At 55.4% G+C, this 17,528-nt stretch overlaps 1 protein-coding gene and 2 long non-coding RNA genes across 5 annotated transcripts; 2 read left to right on the top strand and 1 right to left on the bottom strand.

Annotated features, from left to right (window-relative positions):
* Positions 1-74: 74 nt before the first annotated feature.
* On the top strand, positions 75-4,588 carry LOC110310495 (uncharacterized). The gene is made up of 2 exons (XR_015045657.1): positions 75-741; positions 4,058-4,588. It is a non-coding gene; the product is annotated as an uncharacterized LOC110310495 (long non-coding RNA).
* Panx2 (pannexin 2) lies at positions 2,158-15,657 on the bottom strand. Of its 3 annotated transcripts, none has more exons than XM_085832034.1 (4): positions 15,432-15,657; positions 6,775-8,238; positions 5,944-6,266; positions 2,158-2,869 (listed from the first exon to the last, which is right to left on the bottom strand). In XM_085832034.1, exons 1-4 carry the CDS (start codon positions 15,655-15,657, stop codon positions 2,723-2,725), a joined length of 2,160 nt encoding a protein of 719 aa, XP_085688160.1. In that variant the 3' UTR covers positions 2,158-2,722. The 3 variants fall into 3 exon arrangements, with proteins under 3 accessions (XP_085688160.1, XP_029325616.1, XP_021039108.1); XM_029469756.2 differs by having other exon boundaries at positions 2,160-2,481; XM_021183449.2 differs by lacking the exon at positions 2,158-2,869 and having other exon boundaries at positions 4,880-6,266.
* On the top strand, positions 6,838-10,957 carry LOC147000719 (uncharacterized). The gene is made up of 3 exons (XR_015045658.1): positions 6,838-6,935; positions 7,413-7,671; positions 10,314-10,957. It is a non-coding gene; the product is annotated as an uncharacterized LOC147000719 (long non-coding RNA).
* Positions 15,658-17,528: the final 1,871 nt, after the last annotated feature.

Genomic DNA, 17,528 nt, shown 5'->3' on the forward strand with positions numbered 1-17,528 from the left:
TGACGGGGCTGCGTTCTTGAAGCGTCCGTCCGCACCACGGCCTGGAGTCTAGGGAGCCGTCAGCACACTGGCCCGGGACAGAAACTAGGGATCGTACGAGGCGCCCTTCTGGTTTCCTTGGAGAATCGCGTGCCGCGTGGAGAACTAAAGGGGCAAAAGCTGGCCCAGTCAGCCCCAGGCCATCAGGACTTCCTACGTGTTCCGCTGCTTGTGACCGAGAGCCCGGAGACTGCGGAGGTCTCAGGGTGGGCGGGGCCCCAGTGACAGCAAGTGCCCAGTATCTTCAAACTCACCAGTCTCCTAGGACACCTTAAAGGGCAGGGCAGGGAGGGAGGCCACTTGGCCCACTCAGGCCAGGTCTCCGGGCTGCAGGTCTTCCTGATCAGGGTTGATGAGTGGATGAGAGGAGCCGGGTGAGCCCATAAAGGTCACGTCTCCATTTGAGTACCCCAAGATAGGCTACTGTGAGAGCCAGACAGTGACGACCCGGAGCAGGCCCTGGCATAGACCCTCCAAACGGGAAGTAACCTCTGCCTAGTTCCCAGCTGCCCCATCCAGCCCTTTCAGGTTCCAAAGGGTTACAACTCTGGCCCTGATTTTTGGAGACCCTGCCTTGACATTGTTCCTGTGAATGGCCCTCCTGGAAGTCGGCCACCTTGAGGAAGAGAATTCTTCCTGCACCAGGCGGGATTCCCTCCAGCAGTCTGTTACACAAGAGGGCCGCATGGAGACTACTGGCAGGTATTTCCTGCCAGCATCTTCTTACAGCTTCCTGGTCTCCCGGAGGGCCTGGCCTCAAGGGGACCTCCGCCTTCTTTGCTCCTTAGTGAAGCACCATTCATCCCCGTTGTCCACTACTTTGATGTCTGTGTTCTGTGGCCTCTTCAGGCCTCCTCAGCCCCATTCATTCTGCTTAACAGAAGACAGGGGTGGGCTTAGAGCTGAGACTGCCAGGCCCACTCTACCCGTTCACAAAGCACAATGAGGCTCCTCTCTGAGTACCTGTACTGTTTGGTTGAAAACCCCACTGATAGGCTAGTGTCAGGAAGGGGCCTGGGTTCTAGCCCTGGTTGGCTGGCAGTGTTTTCCCTGAGCCTGTCCTTTTTCTGTGGGCAGACCATGGTGCCACCTCTCCTGTTTGCCTGTCTAGAGGAGTGGCTCTCAACCTTTACAATGTTGCGGTCCTTTAATAGTTCCTCATGCTGGGGTGACCCCCCAGCCATAAAATTCTTTCGTTGCTGCCTCTTAACTGTAATTCTGCTATGGCTATGAATCATAATATCTGATGGGCAGGATATCTGATATGAGATATCCCATAGGTCGAAGACTGCTGGACTAGGGGCAAAGGATGGGATGACATTTTTCATTAGATGCTGACCCTGAAGTGCCAGAATTCTATTTTGGCTAAGTGGCTGCTGGGGATGAAAACCAGAGCTGCCCTCTAACCTGCTGGTGTCTACGGGAGCCAGAAATAGGAACCGGTGTCTGGAGGACATGCCCAGCCAGGCTGCCAGGGAAACCACAGCAGGTCTCAGCTGGAAGAGACCAGGTCCCCCTTGCATCTTAAGCTTTGCTTTGGAGAAAAAAAAAAGCGTGGCCAGCTTGAGTTCTGCTTTCTAACAGCCATTCCCCAGCCTGCTTTGCTCAAGCAGGTTCTGTGGCGCCACAGGATGAGTGGGTGACGTATCACAGAGTCGGCCAGATGGAGTGCACCTTGGTTTAGCAGAGCAACTGCAGGAGGGGATTTTTGTGGTGAACCATGCAGGGAGTCAATGCAGGTCAGGCTTGCAGGGAAAGGGTTCAACATGGCCAGAGGAGCCCAGAGTCCTTAGAAAGAGAAAGGAGCTATCTGAAGCTATTGGGAATAAATAGAGGGGACTAGGTTCCTAGTCAGGGGTGTGGCAAGGAGAGGCCAGGTTTGTGAACAGCAAAGACCATCATGAAGGTCCCACAGAAGTAGAGCCGGGGTAGAGGCCAGAAAGAGAGCCCCAAGTTGGCAAGGGGCTCAGCCTTGTCTGACCCCAGGGATCAGAAGGATGTTTCTACAGGTCCCTGGCCATCTGTGGCCAGGGAGGGGACTAGCTCATAGAGCCCTGGGACCAGAGGACACTTCCGAGGAGTAAGATGACATTTAGGCCCAGTACCCACCATGTTGCCTGCTTCTTCAGGACACGACTTGAGCCCCTTCCCCAGAAGCAGCCCCTTGCAGGTCAACTCCACAGGGCAATACAGCCTCGTTTACTCAAGGCCCCAACCCCTCCCACACAGTACTCTTCTGAGAGGTCCCTCTAGGCTTTATCCAAGAACAGAGGTGAGCAGTGGCTGCTTTATTGGCTTCAGATCTCCCAAAGAGCCAGCCCCTTGGATCCAGTGCGCCCAGCCTTTCCCGTGTCTACTGAGGCTCTGCATAAGCTCCATAAGACACACGCACACAGCCATTGTCTGGATAGTCTACGGTCAGTGGCACTTGGGAAACAGGACCTATGAAGAGAGTATTGCATCTGGCCTTGGTACCATGCAGACCAGTGGTTCCCTAGGGTCTGAGTGTCTCCCCCTCTGAGCCAAGCCCCAGGGTGTTCAGACTGAGCTCAAATGGTGGGGGGTGGGTACAACGCATGAGAGAAGGAAGGTTATGTACCACTCTTCGGAAGCAGGTGGATATGTGAACAGGGAGAGCCAGGGAGCAGGGAAGAGGCCAGCACCCCGAGGTTTCTGGGTTACTTTAGCTGCCATGCCTGCTCATCATCATGTAGGGGCCAATTTGTGGTTGTAGGCCATTGGACCAGGGATTGTCTTCTCCAGGGGAGCGAGCAGCCTCGAGGCAGCCAGTTTTTCTCCCAGGGTTCCTATGGGTCTCAGAAGTCCCTTCCTAGAACATGTGGGAATACTGAATGCGGCCTGGAATGCCAAGGACAGTGTCCAGCATCAGTTTAGAGAACAACATGCCTTTTCTGTACTGTATTATTTGGGGTTTTGGTTTGACTTTGAGACGGTCCTGTAGCCCTGGCTAGACTGGACCTAGTTATGTAGACGAGGCTGGTCTCAAACTTGGATAGTTGTCTGCTTCTGCATCCCAAGTGTTAGGATTAAATACTGCGCTGTCCTATCTGGCTATTTGCTGATTTCTGATCCTCTGACCTGGAGCTTTGGCTGGCTCTGGACAGGTGTTCTTCTTCTAAGGCAGGCTGCTCCGTAGATCTGGCAGGTGACATTATGTACGGTGCCCATCACCTCCCCTTCCCCACACTCTGTCTCATTTTCTATCTACCTCAGTCACTCCAAGGTGGAAACTAGAGCACAGATGTGAGTCCAGCACCCATACTGGATGCTTCTCTGCCTCTCACCTGCCTGACCCGTTCCTCCCCATGAAGCCCAAAGCTTTGTTTCCCCCTTACTCCCTCTGTCGGTGCTCCCCCTGGTGTGGCCCTAGGTGATGTGGGGTGTCTCCTCTATTTTCTGTGAACAATAAATGCCTTTCTCCGGCCTGAATCTGAGCTGGAGGTGTAATTCAGGGAAGGAACACCTGCCTAGCATATGCAAACTCCCTGAGACTTGCCCCCAGCAGCCCCCAGTGAACGGTAAGATACTTTAAACAGTTAAGAGAACCAGAACCTAGTCTCTGCATGGTCAGCACCTGCAGCCTGACTATGGTGGCAGCTATGGTAGGCGAGGACATGGAAGCATTTTGTCCTGACCACCTCAGGGTTGTCCCATAGCTGGCTAAGGAGCTTTCAGGAGGCACAAGCCAGGCAGAGGTGGCTGCTCTGATCTCAGCCAAGCCTCTCCATTTTGAAATACAGCCTATGCCCTCGAATGTCTTTGAGTTCCTGGCCTAGCTTCCTCAGCCACCTGTCTTCAAGGCGTTTGTCTCTGTCTCTCTCTATTTTTTTTCAAGACAGGGTTTCTCTGTGTAGACCTGGCTGTCCTGGAACTCAACTCTGTAGACCAGGCTGGCCTCGAACTCAGAAATCTGCCTGCCTCTGCTTCCCAAGTGCTGGGATTAAAGGTGTGCGCCACCATGCCCGGCCCTCACAGGTTCACTTGTCCTGGCTTGCAGGACATGTAGCCCCATAGGGCCAGGTTCATCTCACTGAGCGCTGGGGTCTGAGGGCGAAGCCCTGCTGTGGACCTTCTGATGAACATAAATGCATCCTGACCACAACCAGCCAAGAACCCTCCCTGGATCCTGCCAGCTCTGTGGTCCCTGGTAATAAACCTAATAGAGTCTCAGGCCATGCTATTTATGTGGTGGTTTGAAGAAGAATGGCCCCCATACACCACATATTTGAATGTTCGGTTTCCACCAAACAACCAAAGTTGGTGGACTGTTGAGGGAGGATTAGGAGGTGTGGTCTTGTTGGAAAAGGTGGCACTGGGGTGGGCTTTGAGGTTCCAGAAGCCCATGCCAGACCTAGTCTCTTTTGGCTTCTTGCCTGCAGATGAAGATGTAGCTCTCAGCCCTGATGATGCAGCTCCCGCGCCCTGCCTGCCTGCCTGCCTGCCGCTCAACTCCCTATCATATTGTTCATACATAGACTTACCCTCTGAAACTACAGCCAATCCTCCAATTAAATGTTTTCTTCTTTAAGTTGTCATGGTGTCTCTTCACAGCAAGGGAACAGTAACTAAAAGACTATGCCTCCCACTCCCGAGAGCTCTCTGGCTACTCCATCTTCCCACAGCCCCACAATCCAGTACCCCACGGTCCCCCTCCTCACACTTCCGGATGGAGGCCTGATGTTTTTGCATCTTGGACTGCCTGGCCCTGTCCACTGTTTTCCCAGTGCCCTCAAGAGATGCCCCAGGCGTTGATGGTTATTGCAGGCTGGGCACGAACCAACCGCCAGCACAGGGAGGCAGGGCCTCAAGGCACAGGGAGTTATCAGAATAGTATTTATTGATATGCTCAGTGCTACCTTGTTAATACTTCGTCACGTGGCGCGTGGCTGAGGTAATAGGGGCGGGGCCAGTGGGGCCTGGACTCCCATGGGAAGCGGTCCAGCCAGCAGCTGGGGACCCGGGGGAAGGGGGTGTGGTTATTGCGTTGTATTCTTTCCCTCGTCTGCACCCTGGCGCGCCTACGCCTGCTCTCGCCCACTGCTCACATGGGTGCCGCTCGCTCGTTCGTTCGTTTGTTCGCTCGCACACTCACACATACTCAGGCTCACTCACAGCACACTTGCCCCCTGCTTGTTCGTGAGCTTACTTGCACACGGGCACTGCGCCTCTCTGGCAAACTCAATCACTCAGGCAGGTGCTTGTACCTACACCTGCTCACTTGGCACTTTTTACATCCGCCTCTGCTCAGGCCACTCACACACATCATCCTCTGGTTCAAATGCACCCTCATTCTCCTGATGATAAATAAGCTCTTCACTTACAGTAATCATAGGAAAAATAAAGTGTGTGTCAGGCTACGCGGAGAAAGTGCATGTTGATTCGGACCTGGGGCAGCCCTCAGTTCCCCTGCCCTCAAGGTATCAGGTCCCTCTGCAGGGGCTAGGCCCTTAAGTGAGTGACCCCTGGGGGGTCTGTCCTGAGGCCAGTGCCACCTTCCCCAGCACCTTCCTCATTCCCCTAGGCTGGGCCCAACTGGGTATGCTGAGTTGTGTCAGCCCACAACCAAACCCACTAAAAAAATAAACTCTTCTTCATCTTGCGGCCCAGTAGCACACTGTGGGGGCGCCTGGTGCTGGGGTGGGCACCCTATCCCACCTTGCGCCCAAGCCCCAGCCTGCACTTGTGGATGCCATGGTGAGCCAGGTGGAAGGGGTGCTGGGCCCCGTGGCATGCAGACAGGAGGCTGGGGTGTGTGTGGGCAGTACCGGGTGAACAGAGTTCGATCCTACCCAAGCCTAGGCTCAGCTGGGCCATCCCTGGCTCATGCAGAGAGTTTTTGGTGGCCTGGGGAGGCCCTGCCCCTCAAAACTCCACAGTACTCACAACTGTTCTTGGCTCCTCGAAGGTGGCGATGAGGATCTGCTGGGGTGGGGGTATGCTGAGGAGGTCGCCCATGTCTGAGGGTGCACAGGGGCCTCCTTCTTCCTCTTCCCGGGCCTCATACAGCGTGCTGATGTGGAGCAGGGGGTGAGTGGCGTTTCGGCTCAGGATGGTGAGAGGGTCAGCCTTGCCCAAACTGCCTGGTGACAGGGAAGCAGCGGCGGGGGCTGCGGGGGGTGAGCAGACATGGAATGATCCCCCAGATGGGAGCCCTGGCAGGGCAGGCTCTGTGGGGTACGGGATTTCCTTCTCGGGGAGTGGAGCATCTGAAAACAGGCAGGAACACAGGCGTTTCACAACCCAACTCTCTTGCTGCTACCGCCCTCCCGGTGCCACCCACGGGCACCTACTGGGCCCCTAACTTCCATGGATGTCTGGCATCCTTGCATTTATCAGCCTGCCTGGCTAAGTCTAACTCCTCAGGAATAGCAATTGCTGTTTGCTGAATTCCCCACCCCCACCCCCCAGTGGCTCACATCTGCCTGAAGCCCTTACTAACCAAAGGAGGCATGTTTCCTGGTGGCTGCAGTCCTGCCTTCCTCCTCACCCTCTGCCTTGTGGGAGTGTCCAGACTCCTATCAGACCTGCCCCTCACTTTAGACCCATCTGCTACCTCTGCTGTGACCAGGCCCAGTCGCTACCTCATCTACACTGTACTCTGGTGCTTTCCCTCTTTGTGCCCTAGAAGGGGCGGGGCGGAGGGGGGGACTGCCAGTTTCCTGCTCAGGGCTCCCTGGGAATCCTGCCCCCTGTGGCACCTGCCTGGCTCCCTACCTTTGGTGGGTGCTGCAGCTAGGCCCAGCCCACATTCCTCTGTCTGGGACAGGAAGCCACCTTCTTGGCTCCGGGAGGCTGGTAGGGCAGGGGGTACCGCCTCAGTCTTGGCCTTCTTGGTGCCTAGGATATAGGGATGCACGTCCAAGGAGAAGTGGCGGGTATGCTTTTTCTCAGAGGCAGCAGGCGGGGCAGAGGAGGGGCCTGAATCACCTCCACTGCCCTTGTAGTGGTGGGCAGCCCGGGCACCAGCGTCCAGGAGCGGGGCAATGAGTGTGTCTGTGGCTGTCTTCCTGCGCACGGGCTTGGGCTTCTCAGTCTTGCTGTTTTCCACGCGCATAATGGCCAGCTGCTCCTTGAAGGGCTGTGGCAGCGGGTTGCTGGTGGGGATCCACTTCATTTTCTTACGGGGCCGCTTGACCACGGGTGGCTCAGCCGAGCCATCAGGCTCCGCAGGGTTGATGCTGGGGTCCACGGTCTGGATGCCAGAGTCCCGCACAGTGGGCGTGGTGTCGTGGTTAGACTGAGCCAAGGCAGCCAGAAGCTGCCGCACCACATTGTCGTACATGAGGTCGCTCTCGTTGGTGATGAAGTCCAGCCGGTTCAGCGACTTGATGTGGTCGCGGTTCTCGTTACAGAACATGGCCAGGATGTTGATGTCGCAGAACTGCGAGCGGCGCCACTGCCGGCGCGTCTTGATACCCACCTTGTTTAGTTTGTCGAAGATGAAGTTGCTCTTGCGGAAGATGAAGAGGTGGATGAGGTTGACTAGGATGATGAGGTTCATGAAGCAGAGCAAGACGATGTCCACACCTGCAATGATCCGCTGCAGCTGCACAGACGGTAGCTTACAGCTGACACGCACCGTGGGCCCAGCGCTACCCACCGGCCCGTCAGGTGAGGCGCCCAGGGCACAGGTGAACTCGTTCTGCTTCTGGGTGGCGTAGTATGTGCATAGGTAGGAGATGGGCACCACGCTGAGCAGCAGGATCAGGACGTGCCGTGCCAAGTACAGCTTGGCCAGGAAGTTGCTGCGGCCCCGGCGCTCCAGGTACTTCTCAAACAGATTCTGCTCGGGGCTCTTCTCCTTCTCAGCGTTCTCAATGATCTCTCGCTTCTCGCGCTCCGTGATGCCGGGCCCCTTGGACTGGATCTGCTTCTCAATCTTGGGGGCGCGACCTTCGGCCGCTCGGTGGTAGCAGTTGTCGATCTCCTGAAGAAGGAAGTTGAGCTCCGAGGTGAGGCGCGTGGAGGCGAGGAACTCCCAGCCCAGCGCGGGCACATACATGATGGCGGCAAAGGCCAGCAGCGCGTAGGGCAGGAACTTGTGCTCAAACAACGATGGCCAGAGGCTGGCATCCACGCCGGGCAGCGCGTCCCGCAGCTCTGTCCAGCAGTAGCCGCGGGCGTACAGCGCCTGATCACGGGTGAAGTTGTGCGGAGTATAACAGTAAATTGGTTCCTCTGAGGGTAGAGAGGAGACACGGGCTAGGGCAAGAGGTGGGACTAGCCTGAGGAAGACCAGGTCTTGGGATGAAGGGCATGGGATGGACCTGATCCTGTCTCTGCTCAGACCCCGCCCCTATGCAGGTGGCTGGGTTCTCAGGTCCACGGGCTCTACAGCCCCTCCGGTAGAGCTGCCTGCCTTATGCAGGGACTGCTGTTCCCCAAACGGCCCCCAACTCCTCTCAGGCCAGTTTTCCCTCACCATGTCCTGACTACAGTGTTGTGTGTATGGATCTGACCCTGAGTACTGCTTACAAAGTGCTTAGCCAGGGGGTTAAGACCTGAATGCGTGTGAGAAAACTGACCTATATTATTTATCTTGGTCTAGAAAAGTCAAAAAGGGGCTGGCGAGATTGCTCAGTGGTTAAGAGCACTGACTGCTCTCCAGAAGGTTCTGAGTTCAAAGCCCAGTGTCTGAAGACAGCTACAGTGTACTTACATATAATAAGTAAATACATCTTTAAAAAAAGTCATAAAGACTGTATGAACAGGACAAACCGAGGTCTAGAGAGGATCAAGACAGACCATGCGGGCAGCCAGGGTTCCTCTTTTAGCATCCCACATGGACCAAATACCATCTCTGCCACTGACAGTGGCAGTGCAAACACTGCCAGGACTGTTGGCCCAGAGGCTCCTCTCTAGTCAGAGGGAGTCATAGAGGCCCAGATTCCAAGGAAAATCTGCCTGTGACAGGCATAAAGGGTCTCACAAGTCCCCCTGATCTGGAGGAAGGGGAACTGTGGGAACCCTGGATGCTGGTGATAGGGAACGCTCACTGGCTGGCCAGATCTGCCACTGAAAATGAACAAGGGGCCTGTCTGCACTTGGCTTATGTGGACACACATCCTGAAGCAAAGGGCGTCGTCACACATGCTTGCACTGGGCTGTGCTCAGCCTTGTTTTGCGATCTTATGCTTCCAATTTGTTTTCAGAAAACGTGGAGGCTCAAAGTCCACCAGACTGGGTCATGATCCCTAGGTACCAGGCCATGGCTTCCTATGGCATTAATCCAAGCCAACTCCACCTTAGCCATCTCTCTTCCACTCAAGACTGGCTCCAGCTTAAAGCCCTCCACCACAGTCTTGAGATCAGGAAGTAGCAGGGTCAAAGTGGCTAGTCTGGACAGGGAGATGGCAGAGACCCAGGCTAGCCGGAAGACTAATGTGAGGATTTGAATATAAAATGCCCCCTATGGGCTTCTGTGTTTGAACACTTGGGCCCCAGCTGGTGGCACTGTCTTGGTAGGCTGTGGAATCTTTGGGAGGTGGGGTCTATCTGGAAGCATGAAACCAGGGAGGGTCTATCTACACCTCAGTGGGAACGAGCCACCCCAGCCATATGCCCTCTCCCCATGTGGTATGCCCTGAAACTGTAAAGCAGACCAAACCCTTCTTCTGTTAGGTTATTTCTGCTACAGCAGCAAGAAAAGTAACCAACAGAGACATTAATCACAGTTTGATGTCTTCAGGGGCCTAAGAGGCAGGGGACAGAGACCTCAGTGCCTACACGTTCTTGTGGTACCAACCAGCATGTAGACGTCCTGGCCCCATTCTAACTTAGACTAGGACCGTGGTCACCATTTGGGGATACCTGCCCATGTAGCCACTCATCATGAAGAGTCAAAGACAGGCCCCAAGGACTACCAGAATATAACCCAGTCAGGGGGAACCCCAAGACCAGCGGCTGCGTGGCCACTTGTCTTCCTCATACGGTCCTGGGAAGGTATGGAGGGTTCCAGTGGAGGTCTGGGTGGGCTAGGCAGAGGTAAGTGTGAGCCTCGCTTGGATGTCCAGGTTCTGGGGCTTCCTGAAGCTGGGACCATGTCCACAGGAGAAGCTGAGCACCTGGCCATAGCCAGGGGTGGGAGGGAGGCTAGGGATAGTCAGGGAAAGCTGATCCCCTGAGGACCTAGAGAACAGGTGTCCAGGGCAGGATGAGCTGGGCTCTGAGAAGAGCAAATGGGAGAAGCAAAGGAATCGGCTCTCTTGGTTGAAAAAAAAATGGAATTTTATTCTTTTTTTTTCCCCTTACAGGTGATCCCTAAAGCCACAGAAGGGTGAATGGTCGCCTCTCAGGAAATTTGATTGCCACCCTGAATCAAGCCCATCTCTATGATGTTCAGCCAAGATGTAAGCTGGGCAAGCAAGAGGAGAGAACCCCCGTACTCCCATGGGCACTTCCAGTGGGGCCAAGCTCTTCCTTGGTTGGCCTGTGTCTGCAGAGACATGTGGTGCTTCTGATGGCATGGCAGACACCAAAGGGCCTAACCTAAACTCAAGGGCAGGTGTTCACGAGTGGTTGGCTACTATAGGGTGCTTATGCTGTGGACTTGTGCTGATCCTGAACTGGGCCGGATGGCAGGTACCTGGACACCGGATGCTCTGTCCTGACACTGTGGCTGCATGGAGCTTTCTGTCTGAGGCCCCTCTCTTGGGATTTCCCAGGGGGGGATGGGTTCTTGTCTAGGTAAGTACAGGGGCTTAAGGAGGAGATAGGAAAGCTGGTCCATGGGCTGGTGAGATGGTTTAGCGGGTAAAAGCACTGACTGCTCTTCCAAAGGTCCTGAGTTCAAGTCCCAGCAACCACGTGGTGGCTCACAACCATCCGTAATGAGATTTGACGTCTCTTCTGGTGTGTCTGAAGACAGCTACAGTGTACTCAGATATAATAAATAAATCTTTGGGCCGGAGCAAATGGGGCAGATTGGAGCGAGTAGGGCTGGAGTGAGCAGAGGTCCTGAATTCAATTCCCAGCTCACAACCGTCTATACAGCTACAGTGTACTCATATACATAACATGAAAAAAAGAAAAAAGCGGGTCCATCTCAGTGCACACAGAGCTAGCTCTGCAGAGTGCTGTGGGACGGTCCTTTCCCCACAGGGCAGTACTGCTTAGACCTGGACTGCTGGGCACCCTGCTGCTCCTGAGAATACACTGAGATTTCTAGCCAAGGAACCTACTAAGCTGAGACTGCCATCACAGTGGCCTGGGGGTCAACAGCAGGAGCCACAGGGCACTGCTGCAGCCTCCAGCTAGAGCAGGTCTGAATAGTAAAAGCAGACCTGTAGGGTTTTTTACTTGAAATTCTGCCCAGGGCTGAGGCTGAACCTGAGCCCTAGACACATCTCTAGCCCACTCCCTTGGGTCCAGCCTGTGCATGGTTCAACTCACTTAAGCCTCTGCCACTTGAAGAGGAAAAAGCTTTCAAGGGGTGTCTGGTTCTGCTGAGGCCGCTGCCTATGGCCAGCTCACAAGCAGCTCATCTCTCGTCTCTCCTCACCCCAGGGCAGGTCCCAACCCTTCACCAACTCCTTCATGGTGGAACGACAGCTCCCACATCCTGACTTCTGGACCTTGTGACTGTCTGTGTCGTAAAAGTGACACTGCAGCTGAGATTAAGGACTTTATGGGAGCTGATCCTGGATTATCTGAGGGGGACAAGGAAACACAACCTTTCAAAGGAAGGCAGTGATGGATAGGGAAGGCCTGAGCCAAATGTCATGGTGTAGCTCGGTCCTGAAGGTGCACTCAGACTTGCCAATAGAAGCTCCATCTGGACCAGCCCTGCTGAGAGCTTGCCCATCTTGTCGGCAGGCTTAGGGCCAAGCATCTCTTTGTTGAGCTATCTCCCCAGCTTTTTTGGGTATCAATCCAGGACCTCTAGTATGCTAAGCGAGTGTTCTGCTGCCAAGCCACACCCTAGTCCTGAACATTGTTTAAAGCCAGAGTTTGTGCTAGTCTGTTCCAGCAGTGTGGGCAGATAACAGGTGGCCCTGGCTTCTTACAAGCTGCCTGCCTCATATGTGTATGTGCGTGGGGGGAGGATTCCATCCTGATACTTCCTGCAGTGGTATGGGTAGATGCTTCAGAGTGCTGCAGGTCTTGCAGGGGTGGGGACCCATACTCAGGACAGAAAGGGTTGACTTTCAGGGACCACAGGAAAAAAGGAGATGGACTGGTATCTATCTGAGTGCCTTCACATTTCACAGACCCACCACAGAGATCTGCCCCCCTGGGTGGGATGCCCAGGGAAAGGCCAGCAGCCGAGTGCGGGAACCACCCGTGCTTGTCAGTATATGTCACTTTGGTTTTCCTTCCTTAAGAAAGAGAGTGTGGAGAACGAGGCACACATTGGGTAACACCCAGCTTCTGTGAGCCGGACAGATGCTCACACACAGGTGGTATCCCGCAATACCCCCAAGCACGTGGGACCTGAGAGATCTGCTGGCTTGTTGCCTCTTTCCCCTCCCGCCACCTCTGGCCTTTGTGTATTGACTTCCCACTCCTGCCTGAGTGGCAGGGGGGTTATTTCACAGCTGCACTGGCTCCAACACCAGCCGGTCTCTAGACAGGAGTCGTCTGAGATTTTCTTGGGCCACCCCTAAACCTTGATCTCTACCTCTACCTCTGCTGGGTGGAGATCACCAGTGCTGGGCTCAGGGGTGGGGAAACATAGCACAACTCACTCTATGGAGGGCAGGCTCCTTCTATGAGGGTTATCCACACAGCACCCTCCTCTGACATTCAGGACTAAATGCCCCTATAGGCAGGACCCAGGTGTATGCAGAAAAAACATGGAGGGGCCGTTGGCCACACTGGTTAATACTAGAAGTCGGGTGTGGGCTTAAAAACGGCAGACAGGTACCTCACAGATCTGGAGGCCAGATGAACGAAATCTTTCAGGCAGGCAGTGACCTGGTGACCTCTCACCACTGAGAGCCCTGGTACAGGGTCCTGGATATGTCCCTGTCCTACCTTCTCCTGTGCTCTCACCAAGGGGTCCCCAAGAAATGATGGGGCTATGGGAGAAGGATCCACTAAGGCACACTTTCCCCACATCCGATTCACTTGTGTTTGAGGTCCCTGGGTGCTTCTAGCTTCTGTGGGACAAAAGGAAGGTGAAGAGCCCCAAGCAGCGACTGGGCTATCCTGAATCAAAGCCAAGAGAAACAATCACTGTTTCAGAATTGTGTAGGAAATCAGGGAGGGCAAAGGTTAGGAGTAAGGCTGGTTATTCAGTTTCTCTATCCTCCCAGCCAAGAGCAGACTTCCTGGTCAGGCATAGGGGCTTGTCTGTGCTGCGTAGGCCCTGGGACTCCTCCTCACACTTGTGGTAGGCCTAGCTCAGCATGGATAGGAGGGCTTAGGAAATGTCTGTGGGAAAGCACAGGGGGCCAGGCAGTGATGGTGCACACCTTTAATCCTAGCACTTAGGAGGCAGAGGCAGGTGGGTTTCTGAGTTTGAGGCCCGCTTGCCTACAGAGTGAGAGTGCCAGGACAGCCAAGGCTACACAGAGAAACCCTGTCTCAAAAAACCAAAAAAAAAAAAAAAAAAGCAAGCAAGCAAGCAAGCACAGGTAGTTTGAAGCAGCAGGTCCAGGATCGGGGCTAACTTGGGGGACATCTTGTTGGCTCCAGGCCCAGTTGGATGCAGGGTGTCTGGAGGTCCCACAGGTGACAAGCTGGGCTGGCAGTGTCTGGGTGGAGGGATCCTAACAAGGAATCGCCGAAGATGGCCCAGCCCCACCCACATCTGAAGCTGCCCTACTACGTCTGTCGTAGATGGAGCTGTGTTCCCCCAAGTATCTGCTGTTGTCCTGGCCCTGTACTAAGGACTGACAGAAACAGCCTCTGTAAATGAACTGAAACGGGAGTGGAGTAGAATAATCCCAACCTTATTTACTTATTTGTAACTCAAGGGAGGGACACAGACATGGGGAAATTCCCAACAGAGGACAGACCCGGAGCTTGGGTGGTATACAGCTATACCACCAAGGAACACCAGGGAAGGTCTATAGGTACCACTCATCAGGAAGAAAGGGTCTTTGGAGAGAACTCAGCCCTCCCTATACCTGGAGTTTGAACTTCTGGCTCCCGGAACTGTAAGGTACACGTCTGTTGTAAGGCAGCCACCCCACTGCTGGTACTGTGATCAACATGGCCAAAGGCCCCCTTTATACACACACCTGGGTGTGCCTGAGTGTCAGGGCCTCTGGTGTCCAAGGATGGAGACCAGGAGAACTTCCTCCACCTTTGGCGTGGCCTTAAATTGTCTGAAGGATGCCTGCCCTCAGCTCAGGCTGGACATCATCGCTAGGTCCTGGAGTTTCCTGTAAGGGGAGGCACCTGTGGATGGTGCTGAAGAAGCGGGTATCGAAATAGGTATTGTTGCCCAGTAACTGCAGAGGGCAGAGCGACCTGCACCTCCAGAGGAACTCTGGAGCCCTGACAGTCTTCTTCCTGCTATGAAGCTGGCATCTCTGGCCACCAATTTGATTTGTGGCTATGGATACCTGAGACTGCCTCAGCTCGGCTCCAGGTGGGGATGCTATTTCCCATCTCTGTGTGTCACCAGAAGCCAGCTCCCTAGTGCCTCAGCATGTCACCTTAGGCAGGGCCCACTATACATGTGTACTCTCCTGTGTACAACCACAGGCGCACCCACAGGCTCCCTCATAGAGCAGGCCCAGTTCTACTGACCTAACACTTCAGCTCCTTAACCTGCTCACTCTTCAGTGACTTGCCCTACCTTCTACCTACACTGCCTTTGCCAGTCAAGGGTGGCTTCTTGGGCCATCATTGCTTGATGCCCTCCAGGGCCAGCCCCTGTCTGGCCTCCTCTGTAGAAGAGCTTTGGAAAGGGGTGTTTCAGAGTTCCTCGGGGGTACCCTCACTTTCCTACACTGTCAGTCCCAAGAACCCCATGCAGCATCATGGGATTTTTTTTTTCACTTATCCCTGAGCAATGCCCTCAACACTCATCCTTCTCTGGCCCTCCTCTGGTTATTCCTCCAAGCCTCAGCCCTCCCTACCCCCACCACCCGTGACGTGACATGCTACAACTCAGACCCCACATCCCATTCATCCCGGGGGCCAGCAAGTGTAGGACAGGCCTGCTCTCCTCACGGCTTGAGGCTGAAGGAATGGAAGGCCAAACAACAATAAAACAGAGGAGATGTCTCAGGCGGCCCTGTCTCAACCCCTCATGCCAGACTGAGGTGGTGCCCAAGGTCTGTGATGAGACCTGCGGGCACTGGCTCAGCGGCTGGCCAGGTGGGTGCGGTCTAGCTGGCACTGGCTGCCTGGCGCTGAGAGCCAGCGCGCTCGGAGCGCTGGGCGCTTAACACCTGCGGACGCGCGCCCTGCCTCACCTGCGAAGTTCTTGGTGAAGACCAGGGTGACCAGCAGGATGGGTACCAGCACGGTGCCGATGGTGACCACGCGGTCGAACGGCAGTTCCAGCTTGAGCTGCAGCAGCAGCGCGGCCAGCGCGCCCGCCTTGTCGTCCTGCGAGCCAGGCAGGATCAGCTCCCTCAGCTTCTCGCCCGCCAGCAGCGCGGTCGCCATGTCCGCCGACTGCTCCAGGAGGTGGTGCATGGGGGGCGGGGGCGCGGCCCGGCGGGGTACGGGCGGGGGGCGCGGGCGGGGCCGCGCGCCAGAGAGGGCGGCGGGGGGCGACGGAGACCGAGGTCACGGGGGGGGGGGGCGCGGAGCGCGGGGCGCCGGAAGAGGGATGTCAGCGGGGATGCGGCGGGGCTCGGGGGTCTGCCGCCCCGCGAGAGGGGTCGAGCTGCCAGGGCGCCGGGCCGCCGCCGCCCCCGCCGTGCGCTGTAGCCGGCCCGCGCCCTGCGTCCCTCCCGGGGGCGGCGGCGGCTCTCTTGCCCGGGCCGCGCGGCCCGCTCCCGCCGGGGAGGGGGGCTGTTTACCTGCGGCAACTCCGCGGCGTGGCTCCGCCCCCAGCCCCCCCACCCTCCACGTAGCTGCGGCGTTGGCGATGACTTTGCAGAAAAAAAAATTTTTTTTTTTTTAAATGAAACGAACCGAGCTCATATTGACCATCCCCTTGCATCAGGGTTGGGCCAAACCCTGGCCCCCCTAGCCCTGTGCAGAGAAAGAGGCGGATCGCCCGCTCTGGGGTCAGATCGTGTCTGGTAGCCAAAGGTTTTAGTTCTACACCTCAGCTCTCTTGCTCCTCACTCGGACCTGGGCTTCACACAGGCGCAGAGGCTGCCCTGTGAGCTGTTGCAGGCAAGGGCAAGGAAGCCCGAACCCCTCTTTTCCAGGCTAGTGCCTGCACAGAAAATGCTGTGGGGCGTCCTCTCCAAAGCTCCCGGATGCCTCTTCACTGCAGCCATGTCCCGCACCCAGGAGCGCCCCATTACACGCTGTGATGGGACGCCAGCCAGTGCGGATAACCTAGCATCTTCACTGCTTCACCCACTGTCGGCATCCGTGGAGCTGGGCCAGGGTGTGGGGGCTTCTAGGATTGTCACCTGACCCCTCTGGGCTACCCACATGTTCTCTCCTCCCAGGAGCTACTGTACACAAACTTTTGTGGCCCTGGCCTCCTGCAAGATTCCTTGGCTCAGTATCTCTCCATCATAGCCTTTCCTGTGTATGTCTGGAGTAGTAACTTCCTTCAGTATCCATAAGCTATCTGGAAACATCTCCAAAACCTGGAGGGACCGCTGGCCAGTCAGGCCTGACTCCTTCTGGTGCATTCTTGCTCCCACAGACTTTACCTTCTTCACCTTACCCCTGCGGTGGTGAGCAGCCACTCACTCCCCATGCCTAGGATTCCTGGCTGCGCTGGCAAGCCCTCACCCCAGGCTTCCCAAGGCAGTCCTTGGGAGCAGTCCTTTCTGCACCCTCCCTGGCCTCTCAGAAGGGTTATGCTGTTCACTCCATCATCCCACCTTCAGAACCCTATGTTTTTTCTGTTTTCCCTTGGATTCCTAGAGCTTTTGCACACTGACCCCTTCTCAGCAGGTTGGTTTAGGTCTCCCTTACCCCGGCACCCCACCTGCAAATGTTGTCTCCTTTGTTATCTATTTGTGCGTGCTTCTCCAAAGGCTCTAATCCATCCACTCTGGGTGGAGAGTCGTATTCTTTTAAAAAACTGTATCTGGGTGTACCACCAGCATGCAGTGGCCACGGAGGCCAGAACTCCCCAGGGCTGGGGTTACAGGTATTATAAGCCACTATATGGATGCTGGTAATTGAACCCAGTTCCATGGAATTTTCCCTAGTACCTATGGTCACTTACAACAACAGTATGCTTGGATCCTTCTGGCCCCTGCAGGCACTGCACTCTTGAGGTACAGACATACATGCAGGTGCAATACCCATATACATAAATCAATAATAAAGACAAAAATAAACGTTTAAATAGAGTTGCCCAATAATGAGGCAACAATGCCCCTGCTAGACACCAGAGGCTAATAAATAATAATAATAAATAAAAAGCC

The sequence above is a fragment of the Mus caroli genome, unplaced genomic scaffold (assembly GCF_978045245.1).
Source record: "Mus caroli unplaced genomic scaffold, Mus_caroli_1 scaffold_16, whole genome shotgun sequence".
In the NCBI taxonomy this organism is placed as follows: domain Eukaryota; kingdom Metazoa; phylum Chordata; class Mammalia; order Rodentia; family Muridae; genus Mus; species Mus caroli.